Source organism: Amblyomma americanum, chromosome 3 (genome assembly GCF_052857255.1).
Source record: "Amblyomma americanum isolate KBUSLIRL-KWMA chromosome 3, ASM5285725v1, whole genome shotgun sequence".
Lineage (NCBI taxonomy): Eukaryota > Metazoa > Arthropoda > Arachnida > Ixodida > Ixodidae > Amblyomma > Amblyomma americanum.
This window is the reverse complement of record NC_135499.1, coordinates 137528857-137549805: the sequence shown is the minus strand read 5'-3', so window position 1 is coordinate 137549805 and position 20949 is coordinate 137528857. Positions and strand designations below refer to the sequence as shown.

At 48.2% G+C, this 20949-nt stretch overlaps 2 protein-coding genes across 2 annotated transcripts in view; one reads left to right on the top strand and one right to left on the bottom strand.

Moving 5' to 3' along the window:
* Positions 1-12724, top strand: part of LOC144123347 (uncharacterized) — a 19435-nt gene extending 6711 nt beyond the window's left edge. The window contains exons 5-11 of the mRNA XM_077656198.1: positions 2269-2430; positions 4257-4492; positions 6910-7028; positions 7599-7719; positions 8886-9053; positions 10017-10139; positions 12431-12724. Coding sequence (XP_077512324.1) covers positions 2269-2430; positions 4257-4492; positions 6910-7028; positions 7599-7719; positions 8886-9053; positions 10017-10139; positions 12431-12622 — 1121 coding nt within the window. The 3' untranslated portion in view covers positions 12623-12724. The remainder of the gene's footprint in view (positions 1-2268; positions 2431-4256; positions 4493-6909; positions 7029-7598; positions 7720-8885; positions 9054-10016; positions 10140-12430) is intronic.
* Positions 12725-17733: 5009 nt separating this feature from the next.
* Positions 17734-18869, bottom strand: LOC144123346 (4-hydroxy-2-oxoglutarate aldolase, mitochondrial-like). The gene has a single exon (XM_077656197.1). It carries the CDS (start codon positions 18764-18766, stop codon positions 17771-17773), a length of 996 nt encoding a protein of 331 aa, XP_077512323.1. The 5' UTR covers positions 18767-18869; the 3' UTR covers positions 17734-17770.
* Positions 18870-20949: the final 2080 nt, after the last annotated feature.

Genomic DNA, 20949 nt, shown 5'->3' with positions numbered 1-20949 from the left:
GGGTACCCGGCGGCACTGGGGATCGGACCCCGCTGCGGTCAGCAAACTAAGCTAGGTTAAGGCGCGCTCACATTAGCGGGAAAACGCGCAACGCAGGACGTTTTCCGTGTGCCGCTTCCCGCACAAGCCGGTTTTTCTCCCGCGGACAGCCTGCTGTGCCGTCCCGCAGAGCGATGGGTCCGGTAAAGGCGCGCTCACATTAGCGGGAAAACGCGCAACGCAGGACGTTTTCCGCGTGCCGCTTCCCGCACAAGCCGGTTTTTCTCCCGCGGACAGCCTGCTGTGCCGTCCCGCAGAGCGATGGGTTCGGTACCTATTTTTCCCGTGCCGCTGTCGAGAACAGCCAATGGGCGCCGACCGTGAACCGTGACGTCGGTCCCAGTTCAGTGACCCCGTCGGCGGAGGCGGAGGCTGCGCGCGTCCAGCCGGCCGGCCGGCCGGCCGGCCGGGCACTCGGCGGCTGCTTTGCCAGCATGAACATGCGACTTGAGACGGTGCAGAAGCGACGGTGCAGAAGCAGCGAACAAACAAGTAATAAGTACGTTTACCGTAGCCAACAGCTCATCGCTCGAACCAGCCATGCTAGAGACAAAAAGGGCGACGGGAGGAGAGCTAGCAGACGATCAAGACGACGACGCGAGAAAAGGGCGCGCTTTCCAGTCTTCTCTAGTGTCACGTGACTATCCCCTTCTCTTTCTGCTCGTTCGGGTCCTCCCTCAGCGCCTCCTCTCTCCACATTCCAAGACAACCGCAGCGAGAAAACGCGCGCAGTGTGAGCGTCATTCTGAGGAGCTGCGAGGCAGCGTCGACGTTGACGCTGTGCCGCTGCGGGAAGCTTCCCGCTAGTGTGAGCGCGCCTTTATGTAGCATAGTTCACTTACCGTTCTGTGTGGTTTGACTACTTGATTGGTTACTTACACATGTCGAAAAATTCCAAGCTTTTGTCGCACTCCAATAAGGTCGAGGCGCAGCAGGACCACACGGTCCCATGTGGTCCATTCTTAGCCACGGTATTAATATCTCAAGTAAGGTATATACTGTAAAAATGACCATCGCTTTTGTTTGCACTTGCAAAAGTTCATCTTTCCTCTCAGTATTTTACAAACAGCATTTCAAGACATATTTTGAGCGGAGAAAGCAAATTGTCGGCTGCCAGAGACGCATAACGCTTGCTGTCAGATCACTCCAATGCTAAAGCTAACCCGACCAATAGAACTAAAATTTCACTGGATATACCGCAGCACTTACAGGCTATATCGAATGATTTTGAATTTGGTGCTGGAATTTGGTGGTATGAGCGCAGTTTTCCCGTTCTGAAAGCTAGGAAATGATTATAATGGGCTCATTTTAATTGTGCAGTATCCCTACTTTTTCTATAAATCTACTGGTTCTATACACATCTGCGGCGTAGGGACTAATGTAGAAGTTCTCAGCTTGCATCTTACATTTCCATTGGCTGAGAAGTTACGGTTCCCAGCCTACATGACCTGTATCACCCTGGTTCACCTAGATAGCATTCTTATTCATCAGCAGGAGGATTCTGCAGATATTTACAACGGAGAAAGCCCCCTACACAATTATTGCTCTGAGAAAATTATAACATTATTAAAAACCTCCTCATCAAATGAATGCGCTCCTGCTGCATCAAAATTGTGCATGGAGATCTATTATTGTTTCAGTCAACATTTCGTCACATCAAGAATCACCCGGTACAGCAAGAAAGCTACGACAATAGCATCTCACCGAAATACGACGCCAAGACGATGTATATATTGTGACGTACACCTGGTGTACATGAAGCCTGGGCAGAAACCCTGAAAATGATAAGGGCACTGCAATGTCCCCGCCCAAAAGTGAAGGCTTCAGGTTTTAATTTCAGATTACACGCAGCGGCTTCCACAAAATGTGCATGTTTTCGGAACTCGCGCGCCCCGCAAACTCTTGACGCCTGGTGTTCGTATAGCCGTACCAATATACAGCCGTAGCAATATACAGCCGCTACCTCCCGATGCTCCTTCAAAGGGTGTGTGCCCCTATGCTGTCTGGAGTCGGATGGTGCGCCCGGTGTTTATTTATTTTTGGCAGCACGTTGATTTCTATACAATCGTCAGGCACCATCGTACCATCCGTAAGCGTTGGGATACTTGAGATAGTTATACTTCAAAGAGTTCCCGCTGCACTGTAACTTGTACGCATGGGAATGCTGCGAGGCAGCCGAGCATGCTGCTGTATGTCTCAGGAGTCCACGATGCCTGTGCTCATGCGCAGTACCGACGCCTCTGATGTGCGTCACGGGGAGGATAAAGGCTTCCTCCGTTCTGCCGGAGGACGGCCTCTGCGACTACCTCATCTACAGCGCGGTCAATATCAGCATGAAGAGCGGAAAGAACCCCAGCAACGCGACCGTCATCGAACGCCCCGTGGGCAGCGGTGAGCAACGTCATCGTCATCAGTCAGATTTAGTAACTACAGCGCCAAGCTACACCCTATCTGTCTCCTATCAAGTCCTAACCCAGCAAATATGAAGTTTTGTAGCGAAAGCTACATCGGCCACGAACTCGCATTCCCACCGTGGTCGCATCGCACCACGTGACCAACCACGTGACTTGTCGCGTATCCAACCGCGTGACGAACCATGTGACAACAACTAGCCTGACAACCAGCCTATCCTGGACTTGCAATCGAGATTAACCAAGGCTAACCGAGCTATGCCTTAGCTTTCTCTATATCCTGGCACAGCCGAGCTAAGCCACTGCCAATTTTTTTTTTCGAAATGAGCAAAATCCACCTAAGTGCTAACTGAGACAAACGCGAAAGTTTGTTATTCACACAAATGTAACACTATTCAAGCTGTTAAATGATATGGTTAAATATTAGAGCAACTCAACGCCACGATTTACTGAAAAATGATGGGAATAATTTCGTCACTATGATCATGTAAACTGTGGATTTCACTATTTTCCATGTGAAACTCTAGATTTCACCTAGTTCTGTTCAGAAAATTTTATTTCTACAGTTGTTTTCGGGATCTATTTATGAAAATAATGCTTAAAATGATTATCCTGTATATACAGCAGAAACGCAATTAGAAAATTCACTGTGCAATTAAGGGCACTGTTGTGATTCAACACACGAAAGTAAAGGTGAATAACAGGCTTCTATCGCAACCACTGACGTAACAGCCTTCGTTTCTATTGTTCACACTCTTTTTTACTATTCACACTAGATAGAATGTATAGTATATAGGGTATATTTTACTTCACTGTAGTGTTCTAAATTCACGAATAGTAGCGAAATGGTATAGACGTGTATACATGAGGCAAAACGACCGGAAAACGGCTAGTATTGTCGCTTCCGGTCTGCCTCTGCTATTTCGCTTGTAATAATGAATTGAAAAAGCCACTGCCGACAAGCCCAGCTGAATGCTCCAACGTTTATCGCAGCACAAGCGCATCCATGCTTCTGTCGCGAGGGGGCTAACGATCCCATCGTTATCGTCGTCTTCCTGGTTCAGGTCTTCCTCCGATCTCTTTATATCATTCGCAGTAGATGAGAAAGTAGAGCTGGGGAAGGAATCAATGGAACTATGCTCAAAACAGTCCGACCTATGAGGCTCATGCTGACAGAGAAAGCACTAATTTTGATGCGTACATCAGCAGGATATGGCTCATTTTCGATTTGACATAGGATTTGCGCGCAGGCTTTCTAGGCGTTACTGGGCACCTTTCGTTGTCATAGCCTTCGCAAAAGTAACATCTGTGGATGATCTGCCCATTGCACCAAAATTTGACCTGGTTTCGGTTTTTGGATTTGGTTCAATTCGAAAAACAAAAACTAATACATTATTCTAGTTTTCCTACAAAACTTCCAGTGCCACATTTTCCTTCCATTGGTGTCCACTCTGCTGCCCAGAGAAACGCCTACGAACATCTTTCTTGCCTTTCCGTTAGGTGTCCAGCCCCATGCAGCTTCTTTCCTTGTTTTTTTTTTCAGCAGTGATATCGTTAACCATTAGCCTTAGAATAAAGACAGAACGAACACTAGGCACATGTGAATTGTCTACCCAGCACAACACTTTTTCAAACGTTTACCCTCTAGGCTACTACTGGAGATCGAGGCCAGAAAAGCTGCTCGCTTTATAAAGTACAGAAGAGCTTGACAACACCGCGCGTAGTCTGCCGTTCCACCTTTTTCAAAATACCACAGTTTTCTCACGTATCAGCATACACAGAGCCGCATATGTATACCTGTTTCAGCTGAAAGCTACAAGGAGTTCAAGAAGCGCGCCAAGGGAGCCAAGAGCACAAAGTACGCCGTGTCTCTAGAAGGAGCCTTCTTGATTCACGGAGAAAAGTACGTGCACATGTACCCCAAGGAGATATTCATCCCCTTCATCGACAACAACATCAAGGGCTTCGGCATAGCCTATCTGGACACCGACATTACGACGTACCTGGAGCGCTATCAAAGCCGCATCGAGTACACCATCACGGTAAGCAAGCTGCTCTTTTTTCCTGCTTCGAGAACGTTGTCTAGAGCACAAAAACATCTCCGGCTTCCTGATACATGCTAAGGACATGTACTGCGAAAAGATTACGCAAATTATCGCATAACGACTTGAGTGACAGCGTCGCAACCTGCAAGAGCGACAAAGCTTTCGCAAAAAAAAAAAGGCGGTGTTGACACCTTTTAGTGGCTTCGCTTCGGGAACTATAGCCATCGCTGCACCTTACAAAAGCAAGATCTGCGTCGGCAGTTAAAGTTGTTTCCGTTAGTTGTGCATTAATTTTAACCACATTTGGCACAGCTGTGTAACTTTTTATGCTGATTTCATAACCGCCGTCTATTTTAAACTAGGTTGCTGTGAATGAATTAGTCAGAAAGCGCACAACTTTATGTCAGCATGATCTCAATAGCCTACTCTATACAGTATAACTACTAGTTCGTTTTTTTAGATGCGCAGTACTCACAGAAATAAAAATTAAACTCCAGCATGTATTTTACATAAAAACGTTCCTTACAGAAAAAACTTTCAAAACCAATTGCACGTGTACATAGAAAATTCGAGAGTTTTATAGCACTTCTCAACGTCTCAGGGTTCGTGTGCAAGAAACAACTATTCTACTGTCATTTCTTACGAAATGCAGATCGCAACCGCCTAAAAAGTGAGAGCTGAAGATGTCAACCTTCAGGCTTATTCCCTCGTTTGCCTCGTTTTTTGCTTGAAATGTTTGCGCTCTTGGTCAGAAAAATGCGGCGTTACAAAAATGAGCAGCTCTGATCTTCTGATATCTTCTCTTCTTGGTGACAATAAGGTGGTAGTGCTTCGTCGTAGAAAACCCGCGGAACTTGTGATACAGAAGGATCATCAGGAGCGCGATTCACTCTCTCATTTTTTGACAGCGAGCAATAAAAAAAAGTGATTTTCTAAAATTGTATTGCATATTTCGCAATAATTTTCCATCACGAGACAGATGGATACCCGAGGGTTACGGAAAAAAATAGAGAAATGAAAAATATTCAACAAATTGGCCATTTCATCTATCTGCGCCCCCCTTTAGCAGACGTCTGCTTGATGTATTAGACAACGCAATCGCATGCCTGGCAGCCATGGAAGGAGGGTTAGTGGCGTAAAAAGCTCATTCGCTGCTTCCTTTAGGACCTAGCTGTGCTCCAGTATAGGGAGTGTGGTTAAAGACGCATCTTTCCTCCCCCCCCCCTCCCCCCCGGCCTCCATCATCAGGAGCTCCCTGAAAGGTGAGAGTAGGAATTAGCATGGCGTTGTACGCTAACGGTAAAAAAAAAATTAAACGTAAGCCTCTTCACGAGCATTCCAACATGAGTTAAATCACATTTAACCAGTTAATAGCGTTACTAGTAACACTGCAATGAACACACGTAAGCGATCATTTGAGCGAAGAGAGGGCTCTATTTTTTTCCTCTGTGCTTCGGAAATGTCACGAATTTCTTAATACACTTTCCAGCACAAAACCATATTTTCTTGCATGCAACAAAAGACTTATCTCAATCATATTTTCAAGACTAAGTTATCATATCCCAAGCTTCGAACAAAAACGGAGACACTGTTTACACTCAAGGCCTTAGGAGGATATATAGATTAAAGTTGGCATCTGGAAGGCGCACTTGAACTTTAGACCTGCTCGTATTTTCATATTTTTCTCCTTTTCATAATGTCCCCCCCCCCCTTTTTTTTTTACTCACTCACTTCTTCATCCGAAATGCTCAGGAGCAGAACCACACGAACTTAGTTTCTGTCTGCTTTAACCTTGGCTTAGTATTTTCATTACAGTTGACATGCTGCATGAACACATATGTTGTAACCAGTTCATCCAGTGTTTGCTCCAGGGCCTCTCCATGCATATTCCGAGGTAATGTTGGACCTATCAACGAAAGCAATAAAAATGCCTCGCATTTATTTGGTCCCGGGTTCATGCTAGAAATTTCGCATCAAACAGAAAAAGACCACTTCCATGAAATCCCACGGCATATTCGTGCTCCTTAGTTGTACACACAGGACCGCGCACATGTGCACTGAGAGAGAAAACAGAAAAAGAGTCCAGAACGCCAACTTAATTTCTTAGATTAGAATTCGGGCCTCAGAGCGAGAATGCGAATACAGTCTAACCTCGTTATAACGTAGCGGTTTATAATGAAATAATGCATATAACTAAGGAATGACAATTTTCCTTGGAAGCTCGATCAACACTGGCTATAACGAAGCTATAGCTTCAATTTCCTTCAACTTCGTTACAACGAGGTTCACTTCGTTTAACGAGATTCACTGTAATTGTATAGCGTTAGAACTGCTTGGTGTTTTTTTTCCATCGCACACTTACATGTTTCCCGCCGTCGGGACTTTCACTAATCGCCTCTTCGATCTCATCGCAGCGCATGGACGTGATCGTGAAGAAGTTTGACAAGGAGGCGTACAGTTTCTTCATCATCGCCGCTCTCGCGCCCAAAGGGGAAGACAGGAGCACCTTTGCCAACCAGCTCTACGACACTGTGTAGGCAGCTTTTATCTCTGCTGCTTCGCCTTCATCTTGCTTGTTCATCATGATCCTTCCTCAGTGATGACAGTCAACGCATAAGCATCCCGCAGCGCCCGAAGAGTGTCACCTCAGACGAGGAGACTTTTACGGACACTCTCTCTCAGTCCTTATCATCTCGCCAATAAATCGTCGACGTCAGTCTCATTTCCTTTAACGAACAAAGCTTATTTAATGGCTATTCCAGTCGGATTCTTCACAAATGGCGGCTGAAGGGCTAAGTTTAGTGTTCGCACGCACAGCGCAAGGTTGGTTGTTGCCCGCCATGATAACCTCGCGGTTGAGAGGTCCATCTGATACGCTGAGCTTATTTTGGAGGGAAACACGCAGGAAAATCAGGGGAACAAAGAAAGAGGACGGTAACGCGCTCACTTTTTCTTGGCCCTCTTCTATTGTTCTCTTCACCAGACACAGCCTGCTGAGCCATAAAGATCATAGGCGCGTTATTTCCTCGGTGGCTTTCTCGTGCGACCAAATGTCTGCCTCTGCACAAATAGCGGTGAAATTTCGTTCAAATCTCATGTGCAGACACGAGTACCCGACGGTGTTTGTCAGCCACTTGACGAACACGAAGGCCAAGCCTTGCCGGGTGCTGCCGTCTAGCTTCTGGAAATACGAGGACACCAACAACTCCTACATTGCCAGCATCGTAAGTGGATCAGCACAAAGTTTGCGTCGCTTTTCACACTTCGTACGGCCATATATATACTCTTGCATAAAAATGCGAAAACCGGATAGTGCATTCTTCACATTCGGATGGCAGCCTCTATATGATCTCTCGCGATCGAAATTGCAAACATCGGTGCATCTCGGATGATAACGTTACTTGGGATTCTTAAGTGAAGAGAAGAATGCGGCCGAATCCAAGAAGTGGCAATTATGGCGCCGCGTTTCGATGGAAGCGAAACGCTAAGGCGCCCGTGTGCTGTGCGATGTCAGTGAACGTTAAAGATCCCCAGGTGGTCGAAATTATTCCGGACCTCTCCACTACGCCACCTCTTTCTCCCTTTCTTCTTTCACTCCCTCCTTTATCCCTTGCCTTACAGCGCGGTTTAGGTGTACGCCGAGATTTGAGACAGATACTGCGCCATTTCCTTTCCCCAAAAACCAAGTTTCAATTTCATTTTCATTTCATTATTGCGAATGGAAACGACTCTCTCGTATCGTTTGGGTGCGCCTTTAACTGCTTTACCTCTGACCCATCCCTCCTCCTCCCACCGTCCTTATCGAGAGCTCTTTTCTTTACCTACTTGCACAACGTTCAATGTATGCTATTCTGTCGAAACTACTGCAGATGAGCTACTTAGCTTGCAGTTCTTTGTTACTTACGCACCCTTCTAACGAAGATTTTTGCGTCCATCTCGATTATCTCAGTCGAGTTTTCGTTTCGTGCTCGGCATCAAAATAAATTGGTGTATGGTTTATGGGGGTTTAACGTCCCAAAGCGACTCAGGCTATGAGGGACGCCGTAGTGAAGGGCTCCGGAAATTTCGACCACCTGGGGTTCTTTCACGTGCACTGACATCGCGCAGCACACGGGCCTCTAGAACTTCGCCTCCATCGAAATTCGACCGCCGCGGCCGGGATCGAACCCGCATCTTTCGCGCCGGGAGCCGAGCGCCATCAAAATAAATTACTCTTCTGTGTACAATGGCCGTGCTACAATTACATCCTGAGCCGCACTATATCAGCACAGTCTTTCGAATTATTTTCTACCTTTGGCGCACGTAGCTACCGGCCAATACTGATGGTACGACTCCCCGCATTGAAATGTCTGTTTTCTTTCTGCTCACTTCCTCCTCCTCCATGGTGCAGAAAGACGCCCTGCGCATGAAGCGAGTGATCAACAGGTACGACATGCTCCACGTGGTGTCCCTGACGGCAGCCGTGTTCTCCTTCACGATCAGCAAGAAGACTGCGAACAGCATGAACGGCTGGACCAACCTCAAGTGCGAACGCTGCCAAGTGCTCTCCATGAACGACGTAAGTATGCACTCGAGATGGATGCCACGTTGCTTACGCCGTCCGCTTTTGGTCCAGTGTTCTCGTTATTTCATCGACATCCTCATCGCGCGTTACGGCGCTGAGAAACCGCAGGATTATCATGCAGATAGCACAGAAATGTGAAATTATATCTACGTGGGACGTACAAACAAATGAAATAACAAAAATCGACTTATATAAAGTGTTGAATGAAATCACGCGTTTAGTACAAACAGACCATTCGTAAAAGTCCAGAGTAATTGTCCCGCCTTTGTCAAAACGAGCCCTAGTGCGCAGATGAGGAGCGTGTCCTATGGCGAACAAAGAAAACAAAGTCAACCCAAGCAGCACATGTGGACATCATAGCTCAACAGACTCGCACCAATCGATGCCCCAAGCCTTCGTAATTTAAAACGGGCGCGTTTGTCCATTAAAATACAGATTTTCTCCACGTATCACGGGGACCTAACTACAACTGATTTGCTAAAGCTCGCCTTTCTAGGACAAATTATGTTCTGCTGCTAAAGGCGAAAGAAATCAAGCTGAACAGAATCAGCTTGTCCGATGATTTTCAGAGCTGAATGACATCTGAAGCAAATGGTGAACACAATAGACGTTGTACTTCGACGACAGAACGGCGATCACGGCCTCCGTAATGGCTGAAACCTTCCCTCCCCCCCCCCCCCCCATTTATGCCCGCTATGAAATGACTGACCATTTCACTACTCGCATTATTCTTAACGTGGCTCTTACGTATGAAAATAGGGGATCTGTGTTCCTGTTATTATGGAGCTATAAATCCTTTCGGCTTCATCTGGTGCTGATATTCTATATGACGCATCATTCCGGAAGTGTCATAGCAGCTGACCTGTGCCTTTTTGTGAGGATTTCCTTGCAAATTGCTCGTCTCACCCACACCTGCAGCTCGGCTTATACACAGGTCCTTCACTACCTCTGGTGCAGGTTTGCACGGGAGGCAACTTCACCCGGGGCACGAAGGGAGCAGAGGTTGGAATCCACTACGACTACAGGAAAGCTGACAGAACATGGAGGACCTACGAAACCGAGAAGTCAATTTCAAAAAAGGTTTGATCCCTGCAGCGCAATAACTCTATAACTAGTGTCCGTTTAGGGAATGCATTGTGTCCATGCATTCCCTAAAGGGCAGTAAACTGAGGACAAATTAAGTTCACCTGTGCCGATAGACAAGCATGTTCTAATGATAAAGGGGCCAGTTTCATTTTAAAAAAATCTGCACAGCTATCGCCACCACCGGCCACTTTCGCAACCAAACTGCGCGCGGTGACGTCAAGACAGTTAATTCGAGGATCCGTAAGGCTATAGGCTACGCTGCCATTCGCTTCTTAACGGTGATTCCGGACTCCGTTTCCGTCTTGACGTCATGAATTCGAATTGAGCGACGGAAAGAGAAATGTTCTATTTTACGATAAGACTTTTTCACCAACAAATACATATTTTGCATCCGAAGAAAACACCAGCACAACCGATAACAGTCACACAGTCGATTTTTTACTAAGAGCAAAAACTGGATCGAGTTTCCCGCAGTGTTCCTTAATGAAACGCAGTTTGCTAGGTACAGTAAGTGTCATACTTAGAGGGAACACGGCAACGCGTGGCCGCCGCGCTTCGCGAAGCGCTGCCGCCGACAGCCAGCGTGAATAGGCGGCAAAGGCGCATGCGTACTAAGCATGACCGGGTGCTCTTTCCACGAATGCATGTGGTGCCGCCCATTCTCACCGGCTGCCGACGGCAGCGCTTCGCGAACCTTAACACGGTCCTCGAGCGCCGACTATGCACGGGCTTGTGCTACCGTACGTGGCAAGCGTGCGCAATTAACAACTGATAGCCGTGGCCTAAACGCTTATGGCGAATTCCACTGGTGGATCCGAATCGAGGCGCTCGAATCGCAAAAGAGCGCCCCAAACCGCCTCGGAGCACAGCGACCGTTGCCGACCAGCGGAACATGTAGAGCACGCAGCGGAAGTACTGGTTCCGGAAGTAGAGGTCTGGCAAATCTGGCGCCAAAATACGCGTAAGCAGACGTCGAGAGGCAGGCACTTCTTTCGCGATGGAACCTATTAGTCGCTTTGTTCATGTTACGCCTGAGGTGCGCCGCATTTTGGTGAACCTCGTAGGCAATGAGGAGCACAGTTATGCTCTAGGTAAGTTCATAAATGAATATATATCGCATGTCTGCAGAGTGCTTACGGGGAAATTTCCAACGAGGAAATTGCCCTTCGCAGAGGCTTCTGCGAAATGTTCCTCGAAAAATGCTTCGAAGAGGTACTTTTTGTTGTCGCTGCTGCTGTCAGAGTGCGCGGACCCAGATTCCGACGAGCTCTCGTCAGACAACGCGAGGGCTATTCCCATTCCATACAATGCCATAATTGAGAGTTGTAACCGCTATGATGCGGGCATCGAAGACGACATACGCGCGCGCGAAACAGCGTTCAGTGTCCCCCGCTGACATTCCTGCACGCGCTAAAAATAACCAAAAATCACAAGAGTGTTTCGGAAGTGACGACATCGCCGACTACAAGTTCTGGTGAGATCCGCCGCCGATGGGCGGGTCAACCTAGTGCGCTCCGTATGGAACGGAGTTGCTCCCAACGACCAGCGGAATTCGCGCGGTCGGTCCAGGTCCACCATGCAGTGGAACTCGAATTCGTCGTCGCGGAGCAAGAAAAGCTGCTCCAGCACGACCAGTGGAAATCGCCATTAGATTTAAGATGGTCCTGGTCCGGGGAGCTCTTATTTACTTAGTATAGTAGAATCGCTAATGTAAGTTTTCTTCACGATGATCCCCTTGAGCCTAAAAGCTATGCGGGTATTCGACATTGAGCGGGAGTATGTGGAGACATGGAATAACAAGAAATATGCGCATCGCCACTGTTCTTCGGAACGCGTCCTAATACTATAAACCGGGCACTGTTCTAGCATCAGTCGACTGCGATGCCTCCCTCCCGTGTACAAAAGGTGTACGTTATGGCACGTGACGCGTTCAGCTCGAAGAGAGCCCAACGTGCCAGTGCTGCCCACGACAAACGCCACTCGAAGTAGCCGTAATGGTGTCTAAATTAAAAGCCTAGTATACACGAAATATCTTTCCTGAATCGTGAAAGTCTGCATTAATAATAATGAATTAATAATTGGTTTTGGGGGAAAGGAAATGGCGCAGTATCTGTCTCATATATCGTCGGACACCTGAACCGCGCCGTAAGGGAAGGGATAAAGGAGGGAGAGAAAGAATAAAGGAAGAAGGAGGTCTGCAGCTGAAATAAAAACTTTCAAGTCGGCGCGAATGCGTTCAGAAGATAACATCACGTCTTCTGGCTTTGTGCCCCTCTCTTCTGCAGCTGCAGCTGGCGTTTTCCCACATGAGAGCCCACGGCAACATGGGAACAGGGGTCGCCATGTTCGACATCGACGCCGACGAAGCGAGCAAGTGCGGCAGCACGCACCGGTTCCGGAGAGTGAGACACCTGAAGAAGGTTATGCTGGAGCTGAAAACGTTTAACCAGGAGCACAATAAACAAGCAGCCGCCTAGCTGGTCGCCTGAGACATTGATTTTTGTAGTTCAGCTCTTGTGTGCTTGCAGCGGGAAGTATTTATGCTTCACAGTGCCAACAAACTCTAAAATGAAGACGGAGAAGGAAATGGGGGAAGGGAATTACTTTTTTTTACTTTTACATATTCGGTTTTGCCTCAAAAGGTGTACAAATAAGTGGAGATGTTCGCTCTGTAAGTTGTCGTCCCAGGACGGGTGAGATACAAGAGAAACCGAATTTGTTGCTATAGTGAAGCGGCATAAGTTATGCGGCCACTGACGTTACGACTAGGTATGCACACGTAAGTTTTATAATAATTGTTTTCTTAGGGGGGGGGGGGGGGGGAATGGCGCAGTATCATATATCGGCGGACACCTGAACCGCGCCGTAAGGGAAGGGATAAAAGAGGGAGTGAAAGAAGAAAGGAAGAAAGAAGTGCCGTAGTGGAGGGCTCCGGAGTAATTTCGACCACCTGGGGATCTTTACCGCGCGCTGACATCGCACAGCACACGGGCGCCTCAGTCTTTGAAAAGAGACTTTCCGAGAAGGATTGCCGTTTAAGCACAAGGAAAAAGCTCCGCTCTCTAGAGCAGAAATCAGGACACACATCGGCGGCTTACCCATACCTCCGAAACCCTGATGCCAGTGCAGACGGCGCCCTACAGCAACACTCGTGCATGCATTCCTGTTTCCCACGAGCCACAACGTCACCGCCCTATCGCGCACATGCTCACGCTATAATTCCGCGTGAGGAACCGTTGACGTGTAATTCTAATCTCCGGTTAAAAGGACTCTGCAGATAATATTATGCATCGTGCGTTGCTTTGAAATCTCGGAAGGTCAGTATCTCAAGTATCGGAAGTATCGGAAGGTCAGTATCTTGTGCACTTGCATGACACAAGCTCTTGGCTCTTTCCCTGACGGTACGAGGGGGGAAGTTATGAAGAAAGGAGAGGCGCGGTAATTGCCTCACTCAGGGTGGGCATACGTGAACTGCGCCATGCAAAAGGGGAATGAAGGGGCGAGAAGGAAAAACACTTTCAAGTAGGCGGTTTGGCCTAAATAAAGCGGCTGATGATATTATTCATGGCATGCAAATTTTAACAGAGAAGAGTGACGGTGCTACTTTTTGTTCCATAATGGAAGCTCGTTGAAGCGAGATAGATACGCGAAAATAATGCAAATTTGTAGAGGAAAATACTGCGGAAAAATGTCACGCTGACAGTGAGTGTAATGAGTAAAATATCTCGACCTATCACTTCAGGGCACATATGCTTCTACTACACACCGTGATGCTAGCTCACACGGTGCTCGCGACTAGTGCGCCAGATGTATGCTATCTTTCTTACGAATGAAGACTCTGGAGCTGAAATGAAAGGTCAGAATGTGAGTGACCTGTATGTAGCGATTGTTCTACGACATGCAGCCGCAAGTGAAATTCGTTAGTGCGCGGAATCAGTTCGCTGCAGCGACATTTAGTTCGCACGTTGTTCTACACCGAATAAACCAGCGTTTTATCTTTGCCACAGGCTCGCCATCAGAACTTGATAGAAGGCGCAGCCTTCGAAATAAACGACCTCGAATAGCACCTCACGTCCTGTCTTATCGGGTAGAGCGTCATGTTTGACGTCAGCGGAGGAACTCTGTTATCGGTGTTATTTTTTGCGTGTGTGTGTATGAGGCTGGCAAGTGCGATGAATTTACTGTCGCGAAACAGTAATATTTTACAGCTTTCCTACCAAGACTAGGATGTAAAAAGATTAACTATATCCTATGGCAAGTCCTCGCAATTAAAACAGAAGATGATTACGGCGGAAGGTACAGGTGACAACGCACGAAACACAGAGTCAAAGAAATAGCTTATCGCCGATGGCAGTGCATGTCAGCACGAAAGCAGGTGCGGCAACCTAAACGACCATTGTGTGACATTAGTGATCACATCATATATGCACTGCATATCTATCAGTTTCATTTTTTCATATTGCCCTTCACTGCTGAGCAGGCATGCGCTATCATAATTAAGCGACTGCCTGCGCACAGTCTACAAAAACACGAACAAAACCGAGTGGCACTAAGCAAAAAAAAAAAAGGTCTCTTCAAACCTTTAACTATTACAGACAACAGGTCGAAATATGAAAGAGGGAGTATTGCTGGTTTCAAAGCATTGAATGTGGTCGTTACACACGTGATCACGAGATATTCATGTGTGCAACAGTGCACACCGATATTTGCCTTCCCATTCACCGTACGAGAACGGAGCTAGGTGCGGTGCTATTTTCTCCTTTCTAAGCAATCTATGCACGCTGCTTTCTACGTGTAAACTTTCTTGACAGAAAAAAGTCAGCAAAGAGGGACTTTCGCTGCGTAGAAGTAAAGGACATGGACACCTCCTGGGACAGAGACCCACAGCTTCCTCGAATCCCTCACACAGTGAAAGGCTTCTGCCCGGTGACGCAACTGCATCATAGAAACTGATACTCAATACCTGAAGTGCTACAAATATTTTTCTTCACAGAAACACGCTAGTCGATTCTTACTACCCCGCGGTCAAGAAGCGGCAATTAATAATGCATAGAATTTAGTGGAGGCTTTCACTTAATTTACCACCAGGAATTTTTTTTTTTAACTCGCACCAAAAATCTCATGTCATGAGCATTCTTCGATTAATGACCAATCCGTAGAAATGTGGCCGCATGACCGGAACCTAGCAGGGGACGTCGTTCGCTGCGGCCGGCGGGCTTTTTTTGTCTATATATGCGGGGCGGGAATGACCGGCCAGTTGCCAGTCGACCCGCAAATCGTTTTCGACGGGGAAATCCCGCGGGGCAAGGCGACAACAGAGAAAGGAAACGCACGCGCACAGAATGCTCATCACGGCCAAGGGCGGCTGCACGTCCTTGAAGGGAAGCTAGCGGACATCGGCTCCAAGGTGCAGTTGCCGCTTGGCTGCCGCACAGCAACCGCGTCCCTTGAGATACGCAGCCATAAGCAAAAGAAGGCCGTCAGCGTACACACTAAACACGAATGACACGAGATGGGAGGTTTATCGGTGTTCGTCCGCTTTAAAACTCCGCATCGCCAGACGAGAACACCGGTAAAACGGTGTACATGATATCATAAACACCGAAGCAACACCAGCTAGAACTGACGGTGTGCTAACGAGGTCCGCAATCGTTCGTCAGCCGTCTCTAACGGAGTGGTTGAATACTGCGCATAAAATGCAAGCCACTCTTTCAATTGTGAAGTAATTAGAAATCAAAATTGCGTTACTTTTGTAATTTTACTTGTATTACCGCATTGAATGCGCTCGCTGTTTATGTGATTCCCTTCGTGATTTTTCTAAGTCTTCATGAATATATACATTCGTAATTCGACCTGTATAATCGCGTTGCAATGCATATACCTAGCAGTTTATCGTTAGATTCTTTCCGAGTAGTTTATTGTGCAATATGCATTATAGAAAACGACCTAATTTTCGTTCTTTTTCGCGAATCACGCGAAGCTATCAAAAAATATGTCCCACCAATAACTTCGGCAAAACGACATCTATATAATTCGTCTAAAAACATGTCTGACGTCAGCACAATGTTTCCATCTGCAAAACAGAGACACTCTATACCCACGCTGAAATGGAAGTGCTTGCATTCTTAACACGTTGCCAAAGTTTCTGATTGTTTTATATTTTTTATTATGTTGAGCTCGTCTCCGCTCCATGAAATATGTGAAGTCAAGCGACAAGTACAAAAAAAAAAAATGGCCATAGCTTTCCACAGTTCTTGCTAGTAAATTTCTATTCGCTGCGTGAACAAGACGAGATTTCGGCAGGAGTACAATTATTACTTTTTGTCTACTGCTGAGTTCCTTAAAATGGGTTCCGTAAGAGTGGTACGCCATGTACCACATAAGAGCCGCGTATCCTTAGCCCTGTCACGAAACTTGCAGACGTCAGGGTAAAAGTAGAATTAACGGCGCTGCCACGTCTGCTTCGCGACCTAGCAGTCGTTATAACTGTTCGTAAACAGCGACTTTATTCGAATTCGCGAAGTGCTGATCGTTGCTGCAGAATCGTACAGTCAACATGGACTAGACGCTGTGGCTTCATTTCAAGCGCCAGATGCGTCGTACTGCATTCGTACTGCGGACGGTCATGCATTCAGGAAATTAACAAGGTTCAGACGCACTCAGTAAGGCACATGGCCATTGAAAGTGGATTTATGACGCCATATTTTACCGATTCATTATGCGATACAGCGCGAACAGAGACAAGGACGAAGAAAGACAAGGCACCAGACACCACAGCGCTGTGGTGCCTTGTCTTTCTTCGTCCTCGTCTCTGTTCGCGCTGTATCGCATAATGAATTACCAACTAGCCCGATCTGCCACTCTTGCATATTTTACCGAACCTGTCAAGCAACTAGTCATTTTCATCCCGAAATTAAAATTCAATATACTAGTTTTGAGAAAAGCTGATGGCGCGGTAAATGCCTCACCCTTAGTGGCCACCCGAACTTAATATAATAATTGGTTTTGGGGGGAACGGAAATGACGCAGTATCTGTCTCATATCGTTGGACACCTGAACCGCGCCGCAAGGGAAGGGATGAAGGAGGGAGTGAAAGAAGAAAGGAAGGAAGAGGTGCCGTAGTGGAGGGCTCCGGAATAATTTCGACCACCTGGGGATCTTTAACGTGCACTGACATCGCACAGCACACGGGCGCCTTAGCGTTTTTCCTCCATAAAAACGCAGCCGCCGCGGTCGGGTTCGAGCCCGGGAACTCCGGATCAGTAGTTGAGCGCCCTAACCACTGAGCCACCGCGGCGGGGCAACCACCCGAACTTAAAGAAACTCATTTACGCCGATTTCGGTCCGCAAAAAGCATGACGGAAAAATGCCCTTTCGCGTGTGCTGTGCGATGTCAGTGCACGTTAAAGATCCCCAGGTGGTCGAAATTATTCCGGAGCCCTCCACTACGGCACCTCCTTCTTCCTTTCCTCTTTCACTCCCTCCCTTATCCCTTCCCTTACGGCGCGGTTCAGGTGTCCAACGATATATGAGACAGATACTGCGCCATTTCCTTTCCCCAAAAAACCAATTATTATTATTATTGTCTGCGTGCCGCGCCAAACATGGTCATCGAGTCCAGACCTCTACAGCTTCAGAAATCCTTCATTCACGAATACCTTCTTCAGTTCGGACTGTTCGCCGTCGTTAAGTGGTAGCAAGGGCGACCTAACAGGGCCTCCGTAGAGCCCAAACCATTCCATGGATGTCTTCACTCCCGCGATGCCAAAACGTTTTGTCACTCCAGCGTTGGGCGCTATCAGCCTGTGCTGCAGGAGGCGAGCCTCTTGCGCCGCGCCTTTCTCAAAGAGCTCCTGAAGCTGGCACACGTCGGCGCCGAGCGTGTTGGCCAGAGCACACACCCCGCCGACAGCGCCAACCTGCAGCGACGGCAGGAGGAAACCGGCCGACCCAGCCAACACTTGGAAGCCGCACTCCCGCGTCTTGTGCACTATGTAGCCGATCTTGGCGATCTCTCCGCCGCTGTCCTTCATGCCGATCACGTTCGGATGAGCCGACAGGCGGATCGCCACGTCGGCCGGTAGATCCACTCCCGTGTTACCAGGCACGCTGTAAAGGATCACTGGCACCGGACTCTCGTCGGCTACGCGGGCGAAGTGTCTCTCGAGAGCCTCGGCCGTCATGCGTCCCTTGTAAAAGCAGGGAGTGACTACTAGCACTGCAGACGCGCCGGCGCGTGCATATTGGGCGGCGAATTCAATTGTGGATCGCGTCGACTCGTGGCCCGCGCCCACGATGAGCAACTTGTCCTCGGGCAGCGACGATTTCACCCTGCGCACGATCTCGAGGCGCTCGTCGGCCGTCAGGAGCACACATTCGCCCGTGGAACCGTGCACGACAAGCCCTCGAAACGGTAGTGACGACCAGCGATTCAAATTGTGCTGGAGCTTCTCGTACGACACTTGGCCTGGACCGGCGTCGAAGGGGGTCGTAATCGGCGGGTAAATGCCAGAAATGTCGAGACATTTGCGCTGAGACGCTCGTCGCAGCGCGGTTACACTGAGCCCGCCAACTGATCGGTAATCACGTAAACGCATACAGCGGCCAAGTTTGGCGAGCATGGTTGCAGTAGTCCACACGCGGCGGTTTGTCTACGCGAACGTGGCTGGTATTTCTCGGTACTCGCTAGTGCTGCGCGCTGCGCTTCCACGTCTTGGATGTCCATGCGAGATAGCGGCCGAGAGGAGGCGCGGAAGCAGAGATAGATGCCCCGCAGGCCATCGCACCCTTCGCCCTTATCCTTGTAATTTGGCACCCCGGCGCGAATGCGTACGACTCCCCGCCGCGAATTCTTGTTGTTTTTCGGGGTGCTTAAATGTCCAGCCTAGCCGGCATTCAGGCACCAGTCTGCGCGAGAGGTATCAGAGTAGATACGGTAGATATACCGACTGAACTTAGGAAACAAAATGATATCGGCGCTCGCTTTCATATTGCGCTTTTTGAGCCGCCGTGGATGAGAGTGTGATGCTTGTGTTTGTTTTGGGAATGTTACGAGTAGAGCGAGAAATGTGTTGGCACAGACTTGAGCATACTGTCGTTCAGCGCCCCCGAGGGTGTCAGTCTTCTGCTTCATCATAACTGCAGCGGCTACTTGCGACGGATGCTACGTAATGCACTCACTTCAGGCACAGCAGCTCGAGGTTACGTTTCAAGGTGTTTTCTCGAGACGTGTTCCACCTTATAGGAGGTATTCACTGAGGCCGCGCTACCAGACGGCGAAAGCGTCGCCGCGGCAAACGCGCCATGTTTGTGGTCGTTTCGCGAAAGATCGCGCAGTGTCACGGTGCGCCGTGAGGTATCCGGCCTGCATTGTTGGTGATCCGTAACACCTTTGCACGTTGTTAAATGCGACAACGTTCAATTTTCTTTGTAGAATGCTTATTGTGCATAAAGTTTGCAGCAGAATTCTGTGCCGTGATTTAACTGAGCTGCGTGCCGCAACTCGGCAGCAAAACTGGCCGGCTGCATTGCACGCAAGAATGTAAACGACCTGCAGCTTTTAATATCAGTTCATAACTGTCAGCTACTCATGCAGCACACATAGTGGATAACACAGCACATGATTAATTACCCATATTCCTAAGCGGACGCTGCTGAAACTCATATTTCCAGCGGCTGTAGTCCGCGAACCGCCGAATACTCATTGTTTCAGCAAAAAGGCATATTGTGTCATAGCTGCTTTGTTTACGCGACAAAATGGTCGAGCAAATACTGTCATGCACTCGCAGCACGAATGGCAGACAGCAAGAATGTTTTGCAGGTTTGAAGAAATGTAGCGTTGCTTCTAGTGCACAATATCTGGAATCTGTAGGCCGGTTCGCAGCAACGCGATGTGCAGCAATTCCGCTACATTCAGTAGTAACACGTCACTTTCAGCAGACAGAGATGACAAGTTAAGCTAGCTAAACGAACATACACGTTTAACTACTCACCTAGGTGAAAAACGGCACTTCGGCCGTCGGCACCCTCAGCACGGATGTTCGGCTCGACCGCTTGTCAAGCAATTGCGCCCTCTCATAGATTTGCATACTTTAATTCCTCGGCCTGTCGGCAAACTTACGCCGTGCACAAGGCGGACCTCAATATCGATGAATTCAACGCACGGCAGCCGTCTTGTAGTACGTCGCGCACCACGCCAGCACCTGCACATTCCTACGGGTCGACGTTTTCACAAAATGTAACATTTTCAGCGTGCCTGCTCTTTCTGCTTCGCGCAGTTCACGGCGTATCCACTCAGTCACACGGTGTTACCGGTCGGACAGAAATGATCTGCGGCGAGACGCTAAATACACTCACATTTCACACATCACAAGCCAGGTCATGGCCTCCTGTATTTTATCTAAATAGAGGAGGCTATGGCCAGGTAAATGCTGCTGCTGCTGCCGCGCGCGGCCACCAACATGGCGAATGCCGCGCCGGCCACTAGCGCCCCTTGCGGATGACGTCATGTGAATACCTCCTATTACAAAAAGTTAGCGCAAGGCGCGGACTATGCATATATGGGGCGACCACGTGATCACGTAAGCATTTTGACGACGACCACTGCGCGTTGCCCGCGAGCCCTCAAACGCCACCACCTTCGCACTCACAGTTGTGTAGTACAATTGCGGACGCCAAGATTTTTCACTTTTCAGGCGAATTTAGAATTCTTAATTTTTGCATATAGGGTGCTTCCTTATGACAAGTAGCAAACACAGCAAAAAATATTTGACAAAACAATGGACTTGCATGGGCAATTTTGGAT

What these genes read in the sequence shown, in the direction of transcription:
- LOC144123346 (XM_077656197.1), bottom strand. Translation starts at nt 18,766, where the DNA reads ATGCTCGCCAAACTTGGCCGCTGTATGCGTTTACGTGATTACCGATCA.